Genomic DNA, 9163 nt, shown 5'->3' with positions numbered 1-9163 from the left:
GGGGGGGGGGGGGGAAGAAAGCAACCTCACTGCTGTGCTTTATCATAGCGCCACCTGCAGGTGTCCAGGCAGAGAATCATTTACATTTGCAGCATGACTCATGGGCAACTCACTTGAAAGAATTTCAAGAACACTATTTCTCTACATTTTATGTCCATACCCAATAATGGCAAAAAACAATCTACCCCCTTATTAAATACTAAAGGCCCGGTGTACGAAGTTTGTGCATAGGGGTGGGTGGAGAGGGACTGAGTTGTCCCTCAGCCCGGCCTGCACCCTCTCCAATCTGGAACCCCTTGGGGGATGTCTGACTAAACCAGCAATCGGACATCCCTCTCACAATCCGGGATTGCTGGCTCCTAACCGCTTGCCTGCCTGCCTGCCTGCTCGCCCCCTAACCTCTCCCATCGGCCTGATTGATGCCTAACTGCTCCCCTGCTGGCCTGATCACCCCCAACTGCCCTCCCTTGCCGGCCTGATCTTGCCCCCAACTGCCCTCCCCTGCCAGCCTGGTTGACCCCAGCTGCGCTCCCCTGCAGGCCTGGTCACCCCTAACTGTCCTCCCCTGCAGGCCTGGTTACCCTCAACTGCCCTCCCCTGCTGGCCCGATCACACCCAACTGCCATCTTGTGGTGGCCATCTTGTGACAACGTCACGGCGGCCATCACGTGATGCCACCTAGGCTTTTATTATATAGGGTGATGATTTCAAGTAAAACAAAACATTGAATCAGAAGACCGTAGCCTTGAGGCTACTCCACTCTTGCCAAGACTGACCTTGCTTATTTGAACACAAATCTTTCCCTGTTTTAATATCCCAGTCTTCCTTTCATTCCATCAGACAGGGATATGTCTATGTCAAATTTACAAGTGATTTATATTCTCTGAACTCCAGTGAATAAGCCAATGCTCCTAAACCTCAGGTGATAACTAACTCTGGAACCTTCCTTGACATACACAGTCAGATAAGGTTCCTGTCCCTTATAAAGGGAAGTGGGCTTTTTACAAATTATTAATTCCCAGTATTTCCACACGGTATTGGCTGGAATGTAAATTGGCACAACCTTTGGGGAGACTATCGGCAGGATGTACTAAGAACCCTAAAATATGCACCTTAATTTATCAATTACTCCATTTTTAGGATTTATAAATAATGGATAAAGTAAGTAAAAATGAACATATAAGGCAATTCACACCAGTGATAATGTTATAGAAATTCCTTGAGACATAGGATGATTTTACAAGGTATTGTTAAGTGAATGATTCTACATACAATTTAATTCCATTTTTTTTTGGATAAGAAAAAACCTCACAGAGAGGACTAGGAGGATATGTCACAAAATGATAGTAACAGCAACTTCTGAGTGGTGAAGTATACTGGTTTGTCTTTTCTTTTTAGGAGTATACATACTTTCTAACTTTTCTACTATGACCATGCACAACTCATGTAATAAAAACATTTCCAGCCCTGACCAGTTTGGCTCAATGGATAGAGCATCAGCCTGCAGACGGAAGGGTCCCAGGTTCGATTCCAGTCAAGGGCATGTACCTTGGTTGCGGGCACATCCCCAGTAGGGGGTGTGCAGGAGGCAGCTGATCGATGTTTCTCTCTCATCGATGTTTCTGACTCTCCCTTCCTCTCTGTGAAAAAATCAATAAAATATATTTAAAAAATATATATTTTAAAAAATTCCAAAATTATTTATTATTCATAGACTACCTATATTCCAATAAGTATTTTAAAAATATATTTTTATTGATTTCAGAGAGGAAGGGAGAGGAAGAGAGAGATAGAAACATCAATGATAGAGAATCATTGATCGGCTGCCTACTGCATGCCCCACACTGGGGATTGAGCCCACAACCCAGGCATGCCCTGACCCAGAATCAAACTGTGACCTCCTGGTTCATAGGTTGATGCTCAACCACTGAGTCTTGCTAGCTGGGTTATTCCAATAAATTTTGAGGCAACTGGAAATTATTTCCAGGAAGATGGCAGGATCAGAGCATGTTTTATCATTTAATAAGAATCCATTCTCATGTATATGCAGTCTTCCAACTTCCATAAAGCAATATTGTCTTGCTGGGATTATTCCCCAATTTCCCCTACTTGAATCATAAAGAAGTCCTGGTTTATATGGATGAGATTCCTGGTCCTGACATAGATATAAAAGGCCAGGGACCAGCATTATTCTCTTACCCTTTGTCTGATTTCTGTCACCCCTACCTCCCTTCCTTCGTCACCCTTGACCCCTGACATTCACACAAAAAACAAATAAGGAATGCAAATCTCTGAAGACCTATTTATGTTCTTCTATTTAAGTTCTGCAGGAGAAGTGGGCAGTCTGTCACCAAGATCCTCTCTAAATTTTGGGAATATAGTAGTGAGGCTCCAAACTCCTTAATCACTTGCCCCTGCTTCATTTGCCCCACAACCAAATTCTCAGTGTAGAACATAGAAGTAATCCCTATAGAGAGCTGAATGTAGTGCTTCCCCATTTTCTGGTGGCTCAGTGTTATGGATGGGGGTGTGTGTGGGGGGGGGGGGGGAAGGGGGTATGTTTGTGGAAGCTCATTAAATCCTCAGACCAGAAACAGATTTTCCTCACTCTTCGCAGATCCGTAACACTGACGTGGGATGGACTTTGGGCTATATGCTGAACCTGACCAACATGATCCCAGCTGAGCAACCGGTGTCCAAACCTCTCTCCCATTCCACTTATGTCTCCCTCATGGTCCTCTTCTCCCTGATCCTGGTCGCAGCGGTTTTCATAGGCTTGATCATCTTTCACAAGCCTTCATATTTCCAGAAAGACAGGGTATAGCAGGAGCAGCTGAAATCTGCTGGCTGGAATGAGGGAAAAAAAACTTGTCCAGGGAGCACTTTCCTCTGCAGTGGTGTCCAAGGTCACCCTTCCTTGCTCACCAAGGCCAGTTTTGACCTGTATGAAGCTTCTCTGGCTTTGCTGAAGTCTTTCCTTGGAAAGTATTCACCACCTTCTGCCTCAAGAACTTCCTGATGGACACTGTCTCTTTTGTGAGTCTTTCTCAAACCTTCTCCTCCCTTTTCTTTTATGTGCTCTGTGTTCGTGTAGGTCTTAAAAACCTGCGATCTTTCATGATCATTGCTTTAGAAAAGAATAATATTGGTTTTATTCAGAAGGAGAGAGTCCTGAATCCTGTGCTGAGAACTTGTGCTGGCTAAAAGAAGAATCTCACTGCAATCTTACAGACCCTTTTACTCTCATTTTGCATTTATTAAGAAAGCCATACAATGCCTTTGGAGAGGGCAGACACACATCCCATTCCCAGTCTGCCCTTTGTATGGGAGAATTTTCCAGACTAGGCAAATATGTCCTAGGACTAAAGAGTCTTGTAAGGGAATTTATGTGCTTGTGCAGTTAATATTCAATCGAATCCAAAACAGGGATGTGGATGAATCACATATTCTTGGGTGATGCCAAAATGCTACAGAATGAAACATCGACACCAGAGACTTTTGAAAAGCTGATGTACATATAGGCATTCAGATACCAGGACATATACCACATGGTGGATGTATACATGTCAGGAAGGAAAATATAGTTACAATGGAGGGTTGAGAAATGCACCCCGGAGTATTGTTTTTACTGTAGTAAAATACACATAATTCACCATTTTAACAGGTACAGTTCAGCAGCACTGCATTTACAGTGTTGTGCAATCATCTCCACTATCTAATTCCAGAATATTTTCATCACCAAAAAATTGGCTGGAGACAAGACTCCTGGGTAGGTCAGAGCACCAACCTTTCAGTTAATAGGCAAATATACTAGTCAACTGCAACACAAAGATGCTATTGAGTTTAAAGCCATGCCATATCTGTTTTCCCAGTGTTTACTTTAGCGAGAGAGCTGCGTTAGTGCAGCGCGACATGCCTTTTTGCTGTCACGGTATTTACACATCAAAATGTGCCAGGAACCAGATCTGTAAGTGAAGATGCCACTTCTGTCATACAAGTAGGAGTTGTATTTACTTATTCCATGTTATATTTTGTGGGAGAAGCAGCAGTATGGACCTTGTCACGAAAATATGAAGAGACTCTGTGCCTCCTTTCTTTAAGGATTGGTGAGAGTTACTTTTTGAGCCGGATGGGGTGGTGAAGTGCTACTCTGAACTTGCCCCAGGAGTGACTATTGAGCTGATGTTGGGTGGGTTTGGTGAGGAAAGGGGGACGCAGGGGAGGGGGGAGGAAAAGCTCTCCCACAAACTAGAAGCCAAATATCCGTACATCTCTTGAGTAATCAAGTCATTTTTTTACAGTATCCAGCTGAATATGTGTTGTACCTTGATCAGGAATAAGAAGTCAAATTAGGGCATGTTTAACCTCTTTCTAATAGTAGTAACTATATTGTTATAGCTAGTATTTATTGAGCATTTGTTATGTACTATGCTCTGTGTCCAGGCGCATTACATTAACTTTCTCATTTAATCTTCACAAAAATTTGAAGGTAGGTACTACCATTCCACTTCATAGAAACAGCAAGTGAGACTCAGAGATGCTAAGTCACTTGCTCAAATGATTGAGGCAAAGTCTGGCAAGCACTTTATCATTATTTTCTCTCCCATATATACTACTAGATAGTCTCATATCTTCAAAGCATGTGCTTAACTCTCTGCATGAGTACAGGGCTTATAGGCATGGTAGAAAGGGAAGTACACAGAAGACCTGTTTCCTGATGGATTTGGGATTTAATATTGCTTTAAGCCCACAAAGGCGCTCATGGCAGCACTGATACTCTGTTCATTACTTTTCACGTACTTTGCATGGTAACATATGTGACGTATGATGCTTATCAACGATTCCCATACTCCTGGCTTCTTAATTATATTGCTTGCTCACTGCACAGCAGCTCAGAATCAAATAAATAGTAATTGATGATAATATTTAAAATAAAAGCTCATAAAAATAGAGCCAGTAGCAGCTCCTTTCTTCCTTATGTCTACATATACAAAGCACTGTCAGGCACATTACCTATTCTGGTCCTAAAAACCCCCACGAGGTGTTAAGTATTATTTCTATTTTACAAACAAAGGGCATATAAACTAGTATATGGCAGAGCCAACTCATGTTTCTGCCCCAAGTTTTTTTGCTTTTTCTTTTCTAAACCTCACCCCTTAGCAAGTTGAAATTAGAACTCACAAGTTTCCTTCTGTAAACACCTAAATCTTTTCTTATTCCATTTCTGTGTTATTGTCTGGATCCAAAAAATAAAAAATAAAAAAATCTTAAAGGTATTTGGGAGGCAAACTCCACTTATTATAAGTATCAAATCATGATTAGCAGACACAACCTCATCTATAGTAGAGACAGAGGATTTTGAGGCAGATCTAGGAATCTGCTTCTGGCCATTCTGAATGAAGAAGGCCAAGAAAAATAGATTATATCAAAATTTTAATATTGGATTACCTACTGGTTATAAATGATTGCCATTCCTTCTTAGACTTTCACCCATACTTGATTCTGGTGACCCCATTCCTTTAGAAGGTGGGAAACTTTTTATTTTTATGAACCCACTGGGGGAAAAATCTGAAGTGGTTACTTCTGTAGACAAAAGAATTCAAGTTAATTAGGGTGTGCGTGTGTGTGTGTGTGTGTGTGTGTGTGTGTGTGAAAGAGAATTATAAAAGTTTCACCTTAATAAGGTATACTTCATTTTAATGTTGTATCAGTCAAGACCTCTGTAAGAAAAATATTGTAAAATCAAACTGAGTGACTATGGATGGTTTAATGAAGTGACCACTATATCCAAAATATTAGCATTTTGACATGTAGTTAATATAAATTAATGAGATGTTTATTTTTTTCATATTGAGCTTTTGAAGTCCGTTGTATATAATTATACTTACTCTACATCTTAATTAAGATTAACTATATTTCAAGTGCTCAGTAGTCACATGTGACTCATGACTACCATATTGGACAGCACAGGTATAAAAATACATTCAAAGCCAAAAGGATACATATAGTCATCCTCCTTCTTTCTCTTGAGGGGGGAGATTTTTTTTTTGAGGGGGATTTTTTTTTAAAGACAGCTACAGATGCTATAACCTTCTTGCTATTATTTATTATACATGAAGTTTAACATTATTCTTAAACAAGCTTTTAAGATTCTAGCCCCACATTTCACTTTATTCCTCAGGTTTTGTTGCCTTTTTTGTGAAGGGAGAAGTGTCTATTATTCAGGTCAACATGCCTGACCTTTGGAAAATTCAATCTGGATTCAACAATAAAACGATAATATAAGTAATTCTGATGCTCCTATTTTATAGTCAAGTGTATATTGAATATTAAAATAGAGATAATAGCTCACAGAGCAAAGTTTACCACAAAATAGTAAAATCACTATTAAAATATATTCTCCTTTATTGTCAGTTTAAAAGATGAGCTGAATTTCATCCAAACTGGTCAGATCCCTGTCTGATTCAGATTCTAATCATTGCTATCTTGTTAGAACATGACAGTTACTCCTAGTTAGCTGTGCTCATTAACCATGTTTCAGTTTGTTAGTTTTGGTTTTAAAATTAATAATAACAGCCCAGCCAGTGTGCTCAGTGGTTGAGCATCGACCTATGAACCAGGAGGTCACAGTTCGATTCTCTATCAGGGCACATAACTGGGTTGTGGGCTCAACCCCAGTGTGGGGCGTGCAGGAAGCAGCAATCAATGATGCTCTCTTAACACCGATGTTTCTCTCTCCCCCTTCATCTCTGAAATCAATTAAAAAATGTATTTATTAAAATGACAACAAACTCAAAGTTTCAGTGGCTTACCATAGTAAATGTTGATTTTCTTGTTCATGGGTCTGCAAGTCAACGGGGTAGCTCTGCTTCAGGCCTGCTGCATGTGCCTCACAGTCTCCTTGCCTGGTGTCTTCCTGAGCCATGTTCTCATGCTGAATGGCAGAGGTACAAGAGAGTGAGAGGAAACCTAGAATACCTCTTAAAACCTTGGCCAGGATGGCCCATCACTTCCATCCACATTCTATTGATCTGAATAAGTCATATGACCAAGCACAACATTAGCAAGTTGGAAAAACACTGGGAAGAATGGCCAAGTTATATGGCAAAGGATATGGATGATTGATTCTACCACACAGAGAAGGAGTGAAGCACTGGGCCTGGCTTTCCAATCTACCAAAGTGTCTCATTAACTAAAACATAAAGTGTGTTTCCTGTAAATTAATCTACTTACCTTTCTAAGGAATATTCTTTTAAAAACATGTCATTATTTCTAAGACGTCATCAAGCTGCAACTCCCTTTCACAGCCTTAATCAGGGTGCTCTGGAAGCTCCCCAATCAGCCTCATATTCTAAAACCGTAGATTTTCTGAAAGACCATGCGTCTATCTATTGTCCTAATTTTATATGTTTACGATCAAGTGTAGGTAAGTACCCAAGTTTTTATTTGCACATGAATCTACTATCACAGGTATAATGGATTTTTAATAATGGGGAAAGGGGTTTCTTCACAAGCCTCTTCTTTAGAAAAGTGCCATGTAAGACTACATGTGATAAAAGCATTGCTATACCTTTTGCATTTCTCTATTTTTAATAAATTTCTAAATTCAAATTGATGATACAATGATGGCATCATCAGCACTTGAGTTGACTTTTTGTTTTTATGCCCCTTTTGTGTATATGTTGAATAGCAAAGCTCACCAGTGAACATGACAAGTGCTATACAGTCACCTAAGAACATCATAACCCCTTATAATTTATGAAGAGAGGGGGGAAAGTCTTGGGAGCTAAGGAGGAAATAGAGTGTATTTAGGATGAGCTAAACTGAACTCTACTTTTCCTCCTAAACCTGTCCCTCCTCCTGCATTTTATCATGATTAATACCACAACTACCTCAAGTAACGAAGATCAGAATCAACTTCATCAGTAATAACTGCCCACTTTGCCTTGGCAACGTTTTTCATTTTGACTCTCCTTTCCAATCTTATTATTATCACCTCAGTAAAGACCTGATACCAGGAATGGTGGTCTTGTTGCCAATCTATTACTGCCAGATTAATCTTTATAAAAAGCAGGCCTAATCACATTGCTCCCCAACTAAAACTGTTGTTGGTTTTCCATTGCCTACAAAATAAGGTTAAATGCTCCAATAGACATTTGTGTCTTTTGATCCACGCCTGATTCTTCATCTGACACTGAGACTGTTCAGGTGTTATTTGTTCAACTTGGAATACCTTTGTCCCACTCTACCTTCAAAGCTCAGTTCAAGTGCTCCTTCACTCAGGGAAGCCTTCTCTAAATCTCCAAGTCAGAATAAACTGCGGCTTCCCTTTGCTTCCACATCCTTATCTGTAGAACACTGAGACTCTTCTACTCAGGATCTGGGTTATACTCCTTGGGGCAAGATATGTGGCCCATTTCATTTTGAACAGTTGGGCTCAGGGGTATTTTAGGAAGAACCAGGTAACAATCCTAGTTAATCTCCCTGTCCACTGCTAGGGGGCTGGTCCATACCACTATTTCTGCTTCAGTATCCTTATTTATGTTATCTCTTGATAGGTCTATCCTCTTCCTCCAGCTTTTAAAGACCAGCTCAACTCCTGATTCCTCAATGAAGCCTTCTTTGATTACCCACATTGCACCTTCCTTCTTGGGCCATGCATTTTGTTTCTGTATAGCTAACCACTCAGCATTTGATTATACATATTAAAGTAGAATTTTAAGGATTAGAATGCACATTAAAGGGTCACACAGCAAAATTTAATGTGTGTATGACTCACCCAGGGATCTTGCTGAAATAGAAAGTATTTTATTTTAATTAAAAAATGGTTTAGTAGGTCTAGGGTGAGGCTGAGGTCTACATTTCTAACTGCCAGGTAATGCCAGTACTGCTGTCCAGGGATCTTCGGGTATTAAAGATCTCCACTATGTTATCATTCCATGGCTCTCAGGTAAGTGGTAATATACTCCCTGACTGCTGTGCTTCTTTCGGCAGACCATTCCACAGTGGGCCAGCTCAAATGCTACTTACAAACCTTACTCCTTCCCTTACACAATAAGCCTCAGTGCTGTTTTTGTCAGTTTTCTGTACCTCCTGAGATTTCTGTCTCCCCTGTCCTCTGCCTTTGGGGAACCAACTGCCTCACAATCAGTGGAGACCTGGT

General features: G+C 40.5%; 1 protein-coding gene across 1 annotated transcript in view; it reads left to right on the top strand.

Annotated features, from left to right (window-relative positions):
* ENTPD1 (ectonucleoside triphosphate diphosphohydrolase 1) overlaps nucleotides 1-4952 on the top strand; it is a 93128-nt gene extending 88176 nt beyond the window's left edge. Inside the window, exon 10 of the mRNA XM_015559390.1 lies at nucleotides 2618-4952. Coding sequence (XP_015414876.1) covers nucleotides 2618-2824 — 207 coding nt within the window. The 3' untranslated portion in view covers nucleotides 2825-4952. The remainder of the gene's footprint in view (nucleotides 1-2617) is intronic.
* The last annotated feature ends 4211 nt before the right edge of the window (nucleotides 4953-9163 follow it).

Source organism: Myotis davidii, unplaced genomic scaffold (assembly GCF_000327345.1).
Source record: "Myotis davidii unplaced genomic scaffold, ASM32734v1 scaffold332, whole genome shotgun sequence".
NCBI classification, from domain to species: Eukaryota; Metazoa; Chordata; class Mammalia; order Chiroptera; family Vespertilionidae; genus Myotis; species Myotis davidii.
The sequence above is the reverse complement of the archived record's forward strand: the minus strand, read 5'-3'. Positions and strand labels throughout refer to the sequence as shown.